Below are 14,522 nucleotides of genomic sequence, written 5' to 3' on the forward strand. Positions count from 1 at the left end.
CACTATTCTAGACTGTGAGCCCACTGTTGGGTAGGGACCGTCTCTAGATGTTGCCAACTTGTACTTCCCAAGTGCTTAGTACAGTGCTCTGCACACAGTAAGTGCTCAATAAATACGATTGAATGAATGCTGAGATAGATCAATCAATCAATCAATCGTGATGCTAGAGATAGAGATGCCAAACATCAACTGGAGATAGAGCGTGTCCCAAAAGATAATGAGGTGTACATAGCTATAATTTTATTTATTCCGACGGTATTGACGCCCATCTACTTGCTTGGTTTTGTTGTCCGTCTCCCCCTTGCCTGTGAGCCCGTTGTTGGGTAGGGACCGTCTCTCTATGTTGCCAACTTGTCCTTCCCAAGCGCTTAGTACAGTGCTGTGCACACAGTAAGCGCATAATAAATACGATTGAATGAGTGAATGAAATATGATCGATTGCTTGATTAAGTAACTTTTCCAAGCTCTCACAGCAAGCAATTGGCAGAGCCAGAATTAGAACCCAGGTCCTCCAGCTCCCTTTTCACTAGGCCACACCGATTCTCCACTTGAAGGTGGGACAGTTAATAATAATAATAATAATAATACTGGCATTTATTAAGCACTTACTATGTGCAAAGCACTATTCTAAGCACTGGGGGGATACAAGGTGATCAGGTTGTCCCACGTGGGGCTCACAGTCTTAATCCCAGTTTACAGATGAGGTAACTGAGGCACAGAGAAGTTAAGTGGCTTGCCCAAGGTCCCACAGCTGACAAGTGGCGGAGCCGGGATTCGAACCCATGACCTCTGACTCCAAAGCCCCTGCTCTTTCCACTGAGCCACGCTGCTTCTCCGTTAATACTGAGAACTTTAAGAGGTCGTGCTCAGCAGGCTAATAATAAATCATGGAAGATAGTGAACTGTGAATGCAGTTTCCAGATTCCTCGTAATGAACTTTCACTTGCTTAAATGCATCCAGAAATAAAATTTTCAAATTGAGGTGTCTTTAACAAAACTTTAAAAGATAATATAAACCCTTGACATCTCTTTCAACCCTTCAAAAATGGCTTTTCTGTTTTCTTATTCTGATATTTTTGTCAGCCATGAAGAAATTTATCTAATGTCTATCGGAAAGTCTGCCTGAAGAGCAAAAGAGTTGGGTGGCTTCATTTATAGAAAATTATAGTCTTCTGCAACCACAATTTTGTAATTAAAGAGCCCCTCATTTGCAACTACAAGAGTCTGTTGCAGGGTTATACAGTGGCCACACTGTTTTTTCCCAGATGAATTTAGATTTTCAGAGATCATCCTTATGAGAAAAACTCTCCCCCCATTTCCTATTTGAGAGGAACTAATTTTTAAGTCAAAAGTATTTGTACCAAAAGATTGTAAAATTGAAAATGAACAGCTAAGCCTGTAGTCACTTTAACAAGATCAAATTGCACCCTATGAAAAGGGAAGGCCAGAAGAGCGGGACAAACAGGATTCAGATCTAGCTGTGTGGATAAATGAGAAAATCTTAAGCCAATCACTTAATCTCTCTGGACCTCGCTTTCCTCTCTGTACAATGCAGAGATTAATACCTACCTTTTCTTCCCTGCCTTCCAGGGATGTTGCAAGGATGAAGAGGTAATGTAGATTGTTATGGCCCTTGAGGGTAGGGATCTTTTCTTGCTATCTCTTTTGTACTTTCCCAAGCTCTTAGGATAGTATTATGCACAAAGTAACTGCCCAGGAAATTCTGTTGGTTGATATTGATTGATGCGCGTGAGCACACTTCGAACTCTCGGAAACAACGGTGTTCCATAAATCCAAGATATCCTTATTTCCTTTTGCCTCTATAAACTTCCTTAACTGAAGACAAGCCCTTAAGACATTACCGGACAATTTATGAAAGTCCTCTGCCCAGAAGAAAATTTGATTTGACATGTTTTTTGAAATAGTTCCCTTAAAAAAAACAAAACACAATTTCTCTGACATTGTTTAGCCCCAAAATTATTATTGTTAGGTCATCTGTAGCCTGATTAGTACTAATTGATTATATGAATGGCAGGATTTTTAATGCAGTGTAATTAGCTTGGTAGAACCCTGCTGCTTGATAAACATGCAGGTTTATTAGGATTTTTTGGTCGGTTTTTTTGTTGAGATTGGATTTAGTTGTTCATTTTGTTCAGAAGCATCTAGGCTGAAAGGAATGCGTGTTATCACCGCCAGCCCAGGCCTCAGAGACTCTTGCAAACTCTGGTTTTAAAAACACAACAAACCTCATATCTATATCTTGTAAGGGAACAAGAGATTCGCGTTACAACCACCGATTGTGTGGGTTGGATAACAGGGAAAATGTTTTCTTGTGCTCATTCTTTAGTCTCCCAATCCAAGAAACTGTTTCAGGACCCAGGGTTATGCTTCTGGCTCTGTGGGCCCTGTTCCACCCACAAAGTGATCACAGTCCAGCTGAGGAACCAGACTTCTTTCTAAAACAGTTTGTATCCACCCTGCCATTTCTTCTGGACCTTTCACTGCGCTGTTTCCTAGGCCCGCTTCAAGGGAACTTTAAAGTTTGGGGGATTTTTCCGTACTTGCTCCTGCCACTAGAGCTTTGAAGCCAAGGGTGCGATTTTTCAAACCTTTAAAATGCTAGTAACAACAGGGTTAACATTTCAACTCCCCTTTGCCTGCAGTCAAAGCTGGCGGAATGAGAGTTTCCAAAAAACAAGAAAATGGTGCTGTGGAGAGAAACTGCAAGAAAATGGGGTCAGAGAAAACAAGGTATGGGTTACTCTGAGAATCTTATCATGAGGTAGAGTTGTCCTTTGGTTTGACGCTGCTGTTGGTGAGATTGTACTCTGAGGTGTGAGAGTCTTTTGCACACCTGTTCGTTGTGTCTGTGAAAATGGAGTCATGCACCTTTTCTCATCCCTTGGCATTTTGGTGAGCACTGTGTTTCTGAGCAAAAAGCCTCCATTTTATCTCTTTCCTCATTTCCTCAGTGTATTTTTGAGGGGCTACAACATGCTGGCGAAAGGACAATGAGAAGAAGGCTGTGCACAACCTTTTTAAAAGATCAGTCAATCAACCAGTGGTATTTATTGAGTGCTTACTGTGTGCAGAGCTGTATTTAGCACTTTGAAGAGTACAGTAGAGCTAGTAGGCACAATCCCTGCCCTCAAGGAGCTGACAATCTAGAGGAGACAGGCAGTTAGAGAGAGGGGAAATAGCAGAGTATAATGATATGCCTCCCTGACTAAGCCCTCCTTTCCTTTTCTCCCACTCCCTTCTGCATCACCCTGACTTACTCCCTTTATTCACCCCCCCCTCAACCCCACTGCACTTATGTACATACCTGTTATTTATTTATATTAATGTATGTCTTCCCCTCTAGACTGTAAAGTCATTGTGGGCACGTATTGTGTCTGTTTATTGTTATATTGTACTCTCCCCAAGGGCTAGTAAAGTTCTTTGCACACAGTAAGTGCTCAATAAATATGATTGAGTGCATGAATAAATATGGACATAAATGTTGTGGGTTTGGGGGTGGAGTGAATATCAAAATACTTTAGGGGTACAGACCTAAGTTCATAGATAATGCAAAACAGAGGGCATAGGGTGGGATAAGATAAAGTAGCTGAATAATATACTATGTACATTATATACTCTGTGTGCGTATTATGTATAAAAAGATAGTATAGGCAAGATAAAGTATGTGTCTGTTAAAACATTTTAATTTAATTAGGACTTTTGGTATGATAAGAAAATAAACATCCACCATCTAATGAGAGCAGAAATTTTTGGAAAATTTTTCACTTGATATCACCCATTCAAATGCTGGCCCACCCAGTAAGTTATTAGTAGGCCCAAGTCTTGCAAGAGGAGGGAAGCTGAGAAAATTTAAGGATTTAAGACACGGCCTGTACTGTGTCAGAATCCAATCAATTCTACCCCCTGAGCTCCAGAAAGTGGAGATCCTATTGTGCCGTATGCTGCAGGGTTTTATGAAAGACGCCAATCAAATTTCTTTGAAAATAAAATTATAGAAAATGAACTTAATACTAATTTTCACTGGTTATTAAAAGCAGAGCTGCCTCCTAAGGATCTTGAAAAATTAACTACCCCTCCCATTTTGTCTGTACATGTAATTATAATGGGTGCATGTTCAATCAACTGAAGTGAAATTCACTACAGGACACTCCTTCAGAGGATAGTCTTCTAGATTGTCTTATTAGCATCACAGTTACCATGAGAATTTATTTCTTTATGGAGTGTTTCAGAGTAAATAAATCACAAACATAATCATTTTTTGTCTTTCCTCCTAGCAGCTGCTGCTGATAACAAATATAAACAACATAGGAAAGAGAATATGCCAACTGCATGCTTTTTACTCAGGAAATGGTTCTGTCAGAATCATTGCCTGTGGTATTACTGTAGCTGCCCAGCCAAAAAAAAAAACTGAGCCTACCCAGAGCCATCTAAGCACCTGGAGTCGGTGTTTGCCGTCTCCCAACCAGCTCCACAAAGGGAAACAAAAGGTGTCTGTAAGAACAACTTTAGAGAGGGCAAGATGGACCTCCCATTTGTTTATTTGGAGAGAACCGCCTAAGAGGGAAGTACCTTCCCCAAAACAGTGTCTTTGTGTCTTTACAGTGCCATCACTAATGTTGTGAAAGTGCAAGCTGTGGACATGTTAGCGGATACCCTGGAGAAGGTAAGCACGATTGGAGCAGGGTTACGCACCCTCACAGACTCACGCAGATGAAACACCTTGGTCCCATAGAAAGGTAGAGGGGCTTCTAATCCTTCCTCTGCCACTAGTCTGCTGTGTGTCTCTAGATAAGTCACTTCAACTCTCTCAGCCTCAGTTTCATCATCTGTAAAATGGGGATGACGTACTCACTCCACCAATTCTTAGGTTGTGAACTCCGGATGGGGTAATAATGGTAATAATAATGATAGTTTATCATTACCCCTTCCTTCCTCTCCCCCTCGTCCCCCTCTCCATCCCCCCCATCTTACCTCCTTCCCTTCCCCACAGCACCTGTATATATGTATATATGTTTGTACATATTTTTTTTACTCTATTTATTTATTTTATTTGTACATATCTATTCTATTTATTTTATTTTGTTAGTATGTTTGGTTTTGTTCTCTGTCTCCCCCTTTTAGACTGTGAGCCCACTGTTGGGTAGGGACTGTCTCTATATGTTGCCAATTTGTACTTCCCAAGCGCTTAGTACAGTGCTCTGCACATAGTAAGCGCTCAATAAATACGATTGATGATGATGATGATAGTATTTCTTAAGAGCTTACTATGTGCAAAGCACTGTTCTAAGCGCTGGAGGGGTTACAAGTTGATCAGGTTGTCCCACGGGGGGCTCGCGGTCTTAATCCCCATTTTACAGATGCGGTAACTGAGGCACAGAGAAGTTAAGTGACTTGCCCAAAGTCACACAGCTGGCAATTGGCAGAGCCGGGATTTGAACCTATGACCTCTGACTCCAAAGCCCAGGCTGTTTCCACTGAGCCATCTGATGATCTCATATCTACCCCAGGGCATAGTACAGTGTGTTGCCATCAAGAAGGCATTTAATAAATCCCGTAATTGTTAGACAAATCTGTTATTGAATAATCCTCAGTCGGTGACTGTAGAATTCAGAGTTGATTCGTAGGCAAAAACACTTTTCAAGACAGTTTTAAAGTGGCAGTGTAATCAGTGATTTTGAAAGAAGGAAGATATCAAAATTGTTAGGCGGAATTTAACCACACAAGTCATGCTAATCTATCCTAAATTCATTGCTGAGGTCAATTGGCATGAAAATGGGATTTTAGAACCTCAAAATTCAGCAGTGTTTCTAATCTTCTTCTTACCTTCTACCCTGGATCCCTTTTCCCTTTCCACAAGATTTTCCACCCCCCCTTCAGAACGAGGGAGTTTGGAGTTAAAGGATTAGGGGCAGTCAGGGGAGAGTTTAATGATTTTTGTGGTGATACAAGCCTAGACATTTTGAAGTTTGCTTGCTGAAGGAACTGGATGCTGTTCTGATTTCTCTGTACCACTTTTGCTCCAGAAAGCTCAAGAAGCGCTAGTTAAAATACAGTGACTCTTTCAGGTTTTTCAGGGATAAAACTGTGTTGCTAAAACCATAATCCTCACCATACCCGCGGAGGCGACCAGACTAATATAGAAAATAATTAACCTGCTGTCCCAAACCCACTGAAAAAAATGGGTGGGGGGACCCTTGCCTGTCAAGTTTTGTTTCAAAGAAGGTACACTGTTGCCCCTTCACTTCAGAGGAGTGGTGAGATATCTATCACGTGTTCGCTAGCTAATGGAAATCCACCAAAGCAGAAGGGGACTGGGGAGAAGTTAATTAAGAGCTGGTTTGGCCTTTTAAAAAGATTGAGTGGTAATCATGCATTGCAGTATCTTATGTTTCCCTATTCTCATTATCTCCTTGTTTGTGCCACTCTTAGGGGTCTTCATGGCTGTTATTTTGAAGCAGCATAGTGGAAATAATGATAATGGGGCTTTGGCACAACCATTGCATTTTGAAACCCCTGACAATGGGAGAGGTTCTCAGTAAATAGTCAGAAACAGAGGGAGAGTTGGAATAGAGTAAACCCCTATGCTAGGAAAAGAAGCAGAAATAGAAGGTTGTATAACAAACCAGGCACCATGACCCGTCAATCAATCAATGGTATTTATTGAGTGCATACTGTGTACAGAGCATTGTACTTAGCTCAAACATCTGTCAGAGGGCCCCAGACTCAACCCTCTGGATCCAAAAATTGAGAAATCTTTTAAGCCTCCACGTCTTCATCCCGAGTCTCAGCAAATCATGGATTTTGAGCTGGACTCTTTCAAGGTCCTTTTTCATTTTAAAGAGCCCTAATTAGAGCTTCTAGGGATCTTTCTCAAGGAAACGAGCATGTTGATTGCAGAGTGTAGCCTTGAGTCGAACTCCTCAAAATTTATTTGGATTATTTCACTAATTGCCTTTGATTTATTGGATTGGGAGGGATTAGAATATCATGACTTGAGTGGAAGTTGTAATGAGTGGGGTAGAGTTTGATTGGAACACCTTACCCTTTACCCTCAAACCCACCATGTCACCCACCCTCTATCCCTTCTGCTTATTGTAGAGTTTCACCTCCACTCTTTTCCCCTCCTTCCCCCTACTTCCTTAGTGATTGTCATTTTCCTATGGCTCACATGCTATTACAGGAATAAGCGAGAATAGTTGTTTCAGTCAAATGATGATGATGATGGTATTTCTTAAGCACTTACTATGTGCAAAGCACTGTTCTGAGCGCTGGAGAGATTACAAGGTGATCAGGTTGTCCCATGGGGGACTAACAGTTTTAATCTCCATTTTACAAATGAGGTAACTGAGGCACAGAGAAGTTAAGTGACTTGCCCAAAGTCACACAGCTGACAGCTGGTGGAGCCGGGATTTGAACCTATGACCTCTCACTCCACAGCCCATGCTTTTTCCACTGAGCCACGCTGCTGTGCTGAAATATTCAGCAAAATAAGGCTTGAGAGTGAATTGTAATTTTTACTGAGGTTCCACAGTGCACCAGGGACTGGGTAAAGAGTATATATATTTGAAAATAAAAGAAGGCAGAAACCCCTTAGTTCATTGTGTCATGTAATTGGAAAAAAATTCAGCTACAACATGGTGGAATGAAACTGAGCCTTTTCTTGATTTTCTTGAATAGGATTTCCAAGAGAAGCAATATTCCACTTACCTCATTTCTAGGGTGGCTCTTTTCTGAGCCTCTCAGGGGGACCTCTTCATCTCTGGGAAAGAAAATATGGTGTCAGTGGGGTAGAGAGTCGAGGAAAACATTGGGATACACAGGCTATAGAAAAATGGGATTAACTCTACCTGTTGGTATTCTTCCACTATCCCCTATAACTTATCCCAACCGTTTCCACACTTCCTATCAAAGCAGTTGTGCTTCTGATGGCAGTGGACATCATTGAGCCCAAGAACCCCAGTCCTATGGCCATGGCTCCTGTCTGACTCTGCTCAATTCCATGTGCATCTGCTTTCAGAAACATAGAGTAGGGTAATCATTTTGCTAAAGCATAGTCAAAAACTGAAGTATTTTCACATAAATCAAAATAAAGATGCCCATTCCACAGAGGCAGTGTGGGCAGTCGCCCCACCCCCCAACCCCGCCACGGCTGTTTGAGCTAAACTTCTCGACTCAATCATTCCGGGCCTCTGATATATCCTTAGGGCTTCCAATTAGGGATTTATTAAGCATTCCCCACCATCAGAGCAGCACTAAGATATTGGTGAGTTGGTGGTTGGGTGAGGAATAAGACCCAGGCCAATAGCTTAATTGGTTCCCTTTAGCCAGTAAACCATGTTGTTCCTTTCCCTCACTCCTGGTATTAGCAGTATCCTCCAGAAGGTTGTGGGGGGGAGTGGGGAGAGGGGGTTGGGGGAATGGGGTGTCTGTGTGTATTTTTCAATGTTCAAAGTAGAAGGAGGGCAAAAAATACACTTAGCCCAAGTTGTATCCTCTTTCCAGATTTCAGGCTAGCTGCTTCAGCAGCAAGTGAATACAGATTGAAATGAGAGCCTAAGGGAGAGGAGGCTAACAAGCATATTTGCAAAACGTTAAAGGTTTCATTTGTTTTACAGGATGATAGTGTTGTGATAGAATATTTGGGCTTCATTGACTCCAGGTGTTTTGTTTTCACGGTGTGTGGAAATTTTAACTTAGAAGTTAACACCCTGAAAAGATGAATGGGGAGAAATGCTTGTCTGGTACATTTGTCCCAGGGGAGGTGCCAAAAGATAACACTGCTTTATTTTTTTTTTCTATTTGTGCAGTGGAAGCTTCTATCTCCTCCTTTCTTTGTGATTAAAAGCTAGGGTCCTAGAAGGTAGTAAAAACTGCAGGCAGAACTCTAATTTGGGGATTTCTGCAAACCTTCTTTTGACTCCTCACCCTGGATGGCCTCCTGGAAAGAGCCTAGGACTGAGAACCCTTAATAATTACTACTACTACTACCAAGACCACAGTCATCCAATGAGGGCATGCTTTTGGCTTACTATTTTAAATCAAACTGTGAAAGAAGAGTTGGATTTCCTTCTTCATGAATAAATTTTTGCCCACTTTTTTATAGCTGTGGTTAAAGGTGTCCTATCCCCAATATCCTTCTCCATCCTTCCCACCCTCCCCTATCAATGTCAAGTATGTGTGTACACACACACACACACACACACACACACACACACACAATCTTTGTATCAGCATCTTTTCTGATCTCCCAACCTCCTGTCTCTCCCCGCTTCAGTCTATACTTCACTCTGTTGCCCAGATTATCTCTTCTACAGAAACGCTCTGGGCATGTCACCCCATCTTCAAAAATCTCCAGTGGTTGCCTATCAACCTTTGCATGAAGCAAAAACTCCTCACTATTGGCTTCAAAGCTCTCCATCACCTTGTCCCCTCCTACTTCACCTCCCTTCTCTCCTTCTACAGCCCAGCCCACACACTCCACCCCTCTGCCACTAACCTCCTCACTGTGTTTCGTTCTTGCCTGTCCTGCCATCGACCCTGGCCCACGTCCTACCTCTAGCCTGGAATGCCCTCCCTCCTCATATCCACCAAACTAGCTCTCTTCCCCCGCTTCAAAGCCCTACTGGGAGCTCACCTCCTCCAGGAGGCCTTCCCAAACTAAGCCTCCCTTTTCCTCTGCTCCTCCTCACCTCCCCATTGCCCCTACTCCCTCCCTCTGCTATACCCCCTTCCCTGCTCCACAGCACTTGTGTATATTTGTACATATCTATTATTCTATTTATTTTATTAATGATATATATGTATATAATTCTATTTATTTTGATGCTATTGATGCCTGTCTGCTTGTTTTGTTTTGTTGTCCCTCTCTCCCACCCTCCCACTGTGAGCCTGTTGTTGGGTAGGGATTGTCTCCATCTGTTGCCGAACTGTACTTTCCAAGAGCTTAGTACAGTGCTCTGCACACAGTAAGCGCTCAATAAATATGATTGAATAAATGAATGAATGAATCTGTATGTAGAGATATAGATGTATATGCATTTAGACTCAGACTGGCCAGGGAGAAGATGTAGGGTCTCTGTGCCCCTGCTGATATTCTCGATTTGCAGGCCTGAAACTTAAAATCTGATTTTCTCTACTAGGGGTCTATCTTCAGTCCCAATAATCATTGGCTAAGTACCCTTTTTTTTTTTTCTCCTCAACCCCGGTACAATGTTTCCACTTCCTGTGGAAGCCTGATCATTTCCTTTGTTTGGACTTCAGAACCCTCGGGCAGATTAAACTATTCAGGGCAGGGTCTTCCTTTGCCAAGGCCATGAGGAACTGACTCAGTCTCCTGAGTGCTCAACTCTGGCCTGGCACCTCCCTGCTTGATAAACCAGGGAACACTGTTGCTTTGCTAACATTTCCTTAGTAGCAGTTTAACCCTCTCGTGGGAGCAGATTTATGAACCACCTAAACTTCCAAGTGAGGTGAAAGTGTTTAATCCCAAATCTTCACTCCCTCATTTCTTCTCATCTTTTTCCCCTCACTCTCCTTTTTGGGCATGGTGGGCAACATGTGCCTCTGACCTGTCTTGTCATTCATTCATTCACTTAGTCATATTTATTGAGCACTTAATGTGTGCAGAGCATTGTACTAAGCGCTTGGAAAGTACAGTTCGGCAACAGAGACAGTCCCCACCCAACAACGGGCTCACAGTCTAGAAGGGGCCTCACAATCTAGAAGGGGATACTTGTTACTTGTCCGTACTTGTTGCCCTACTTCTCCTTGGCTGATGGCCCAGATTTTAGTTACATCGGTTTTTCCCACGGGACTAGAGATGGGGGAAGAAGGAGGGGCCTGGTGACCTTGAGCTAGTATCAGATCGGCAAATTTATGGTCTTCCTATTCTTGACCTGTTCTAGAGGGTAGCATCAGTGGAAAGAGCACGGGCTTTGGAGTCAGAGATCATGGGTTCGAATCCCGGCTCCATCACATGTCTGCTGTGTGACCTTGGGCCAGTCACTTAACTTCTCTGAGCCTCAGTTACCTCATCTGTAAAATGGGGATTAAGACTGTGAGCCCCACATGGGACAGCCTCATCACCTTGTATCCCCCCCAGTGCTCAGAACAGTGCTTTGCACATAGTAAGCGCTTAACAAATACCATCATTAATTAATTAACCTTTGGTGTGTTGGATGCAGCTGTGTCTGGAGGCCAAAGACTTGGCTCAAGTTTCCTTGACTCTGTGATTTAAGAAATCCTAGTTCAATCATTCAATTGTATTTATTGAGTGCTTACTATGTGCAGAGCATTCTTTCATTCATTCAGTCATATTTATTGAGCTCTTACTGTGTGCACAGCACTGTAGTAAGCGCTTGGAAAGTACAATTCGGCAACAGAGACAATCCCTATCCAACAATGGGCTCACAGTCTAGAACAGGGGAGACAGACAACAAAACAGACATCAAAAGCATCAATATAAATAAACAGAATTATAGATATATACACATCATTAATAAAATAAATAGAATAATAAGTTTGTACGTATTTACACGAGTGCTGTGGGGCGGGGAGGAGGGTAGAGCAGAGGGAGGGAGTCGGTGATGGGGAGGGGAGGAGGAGCAGAGGAAAAGGGGGGCTCAATCTGGAAAGGCCTCCTAAAGGAAGTGAGTTTTCAGTAGTATTAATTGATCCCAAACTTAGATAATGAGGGAAGAGACCTATTTATAAAAGGTGCTCATGAGAAAGAGGGGCAGTCCTGGGAGCCTGAGAAATTACCCGTTAACTGTGTTCCAAACACACGGTCATTCATAGGAGCATTCAAAGGGGCCGCTGTCTAGGTTTAATGTGATAGGGGTGGGAGGGAGGGATTTTTTTGAATAAAGTTTCCTAAAATGTAGTCCTCATTCTGGCCCAGAGGACAATTCCCCTCACTGCTGGTAGTATTCCCCCAAACCAAACAACGTCCAGGTCTCATAACTATACTGTTTTCTCCATGTCATTTAAGGAGCTTCAAGATCCCTAAATGGTTAATATTTGTTAACTAGCAGCACTAGGAAAGGAGGTGGGGAAAAGAGATGGTTTTAGACCTGGGAGCAGATTAGAGGCAGAATTCAGTAGGATTCAGCTGAACACATATGCGGTTATTCCTATCTTATGTATAAATGTATTTTTCATTTGGATTTTTCTTTATGTATTCAGTTACTACTTGGCTGTTTCATTCTGTTATATTTGAACCACTTCCTGTTAGATGCTCCTGCACACACACTATTTGTAAATAGTTGTTGTTTGTCACCCACTCTCGATTTGTTAACCCCTTGAGGGCAAGGAACATGTCCCTTGCTTTTATTATAGTCTCCCAAGCACTTAGTACAGGAGTCAGAAAAGTAAGGGAGAAGGCTGACATAGTAACCATACCAGGTTATTACACATGCACGGATCAGCATAGTGGCCATTTGGATTGAGATGGGGTTTATCCTGGAAAACTATGGAAGAAAAATAGAACGGATTTATTGTCAGACTGAACCCAGGAGTTGAAAGGGAGGGAAGTGTCAAGAATAATCAGTCAGTCACATTTACTGAACACTTACTCTGTGTAGTAAGTTTTTGAGGCAGTACAATAAAATGCCAAGGTTGCAGCTCCCGAGATGGGAGGATGACAGTGGTGTCAACTGTGATGGAAAAGTTCAGCGGAGGAAAGGATTTGGGGGAAAATGGAGAAGTTCAGTTTTGGACATGTTAATAATAATGCCATTTATTAAGCACTTACTATGTTAACCCCTGTACTAAGCACTGAAATAGAGGCAGGAGGATCAGGTTAGACCTTGTGCGGACACTGAGGCACAGAGAAGTTAAGTGACTTACCCAAAAACACACATCAGGGAGGTAGGGTTCAGAATTAGAACCCAGGTCCTCTGACTCCCAAGTCTGTGCTCCACTAAGCCATGCTGCTTTCCAGCTTGAGGAAGCTTGAAGCGGTGGCAGGTCATCCATGTAGAGTTGTCCTGGAGGCAGAAGGGAATGTGAGGTTGAATAATAAGAGAGGTCAAAACCAGCATGGTAGATTTTGGATGTAATCACCAAAACTATACAAGTATATGAAGGGAGTGAGTGTAGAAGCTACAGCTCCTCCCACTCAAGGAGTCTAAAAGTCTTCTAGAAGCCTTCTATTCTCAAAGTTGTTGTCCCCAACTCTTCTGAATTTTCCTCTGAAATCCTGCTTTCTGATCCTTTAATGATTTTATGTCTCCCTTCTCTGGCCCCACTCTGTTTCCCCACATCCCTGTTAAAATGCAGTAACTAATAACTGTCAAGTTAAAACAGCCATCCTCATTAATGCAGGTAGAAGCTAATTTAAAACACATCTAGCCATCTCAACCTTTTTTAGATTGCTTAGGAAAAAAAACAAAAAGGTAAGTCAGACTTCCCTTTTCTATTAAAATAAACCTGAAGGCACAGAGATATAACTTTCTGATACTTGTTGCTCCTAAGACTTTCCCCTTCCTTGCCATTTCAACTCATTAAATTCAGGAGAGTTTCCTACAGAGAAGTTAGGGAAAGGGTAACCTGTAAGCAATTATTCTTCCATCATGCTTATTTTATTTTGTTTCCCACCAAACAGCTCAGCTATAAATTCCCAGCAGCAGCCCAAGTAGCACATCAGAAGCCCAGACCTGCCATGGAGAAGATGATATTGCCGAAAAGGATCTACATTATTCAACAGCCTCGCAAATGCTAAGAAAAGAAATTAAATATTAATGTTTGACTGACAGTGTGTTTCACTTGTTAATTCCTTCTGTTCAGTTCTGCATGGAAGGCTAAAATTTCAAAGAGACATATTAGTGTTATTGTTTGGTAGTTTTTTGTATTTTCTTTATAATTTGGGGCAATAAAGCAATTATTATTCATGTGTGTTTTTCTGTTATTTACTGTATGTGCCCAATATGTTTAAATGTGATTATGACATAGAACTTAGAAATGAAATAACTCTGCCTCTTCTTTTTCATTTCTAGGGGACCATCTTACCAACATCAGGGACAGAGAAGGTGGCCAGTCATACAGTTTTATACCAGACAGTCCAGTCTGCAGTGGGTGTATCCCCTGTCCAGGACAAATATAACAGGTTATATCTTTTATGCCCGGTACCTTCTTTATTTTAAACATCTGACCTCCTCTGCCACCGTTCCCTCCAGCTTCCGGGTTCTGAGGCTCAGAAATGGTGTCTGTGATGGTGGGAGGTTGAAGGGTGGGGTGGTCACAAAGGCTCCAGAACAATTGGAGGAGCAGTTGATGGGTCCCTCAGCACCATGGAAATCCCACAGCAAAGGATTCGAAGGTATCATTCCCAAGGTAGATTGAGTCCAAGGTCTATCCATTCCCACCTTCAGGAGCAGACCACAGCACCTTGCCTTCAAATCCGATGACCCAATTTGACCCCAGAGTCACAAGCAGCCCTGATGATCTGATGAGATCAAATCAGCTCACCTACCTGATGCAGGAGTTGGGATCAACAAACTCGA

The 14,522-nt window shown here is 42.3% G+C and overlaps 1 protein-coding gene across 1 annotated transcript in view; it reads left to right on the top strand.

Annotated features, from left to right (window-relative positions):
* Positions 1-13,910, top strand: part of DAPL1 (death associated protein like 1) — a 29,805-nt gene extending 15,895 nt beyond the window's left edge. The window contains exons 2-4 of the mRNA XM_038751726.1: positions 2,664-2,751; positions 4,624-4,684; positions 13,625-13,910. Of these exons, the coding sequence (XP_038607654.1) occupies positions 2,664-2,751; positions 4,624-4,684; positions 13,625-13,741 (266 nt within the window). The 3' untranslated portion in view covers positions 13,742-13,910. The remainder of the gene's footprint in view (positions 1-2,663; positions 2,752-4,623; positions 4,685-13,624) is intronic.
* Positions 13,911-14,522: the final 612 nt, after the last annotated feature.

The sequence above is a fragment of the Tachyglossus aculeatus genome, chromosome 9 (genome assembly GCF_015852505.1).
Source record: "Tachyglossus aculeatus isolate mTacAcu1 chromosome 9, mTacAcu1.pri, whole genome shotgun sequence".
Lineage (NCBI taxonomy): Eukaryota > Metazoa > Chordata > Mammalia > Monotremata > Tachyglossidae > Tachyglossus > Tachyglossus aculeatus.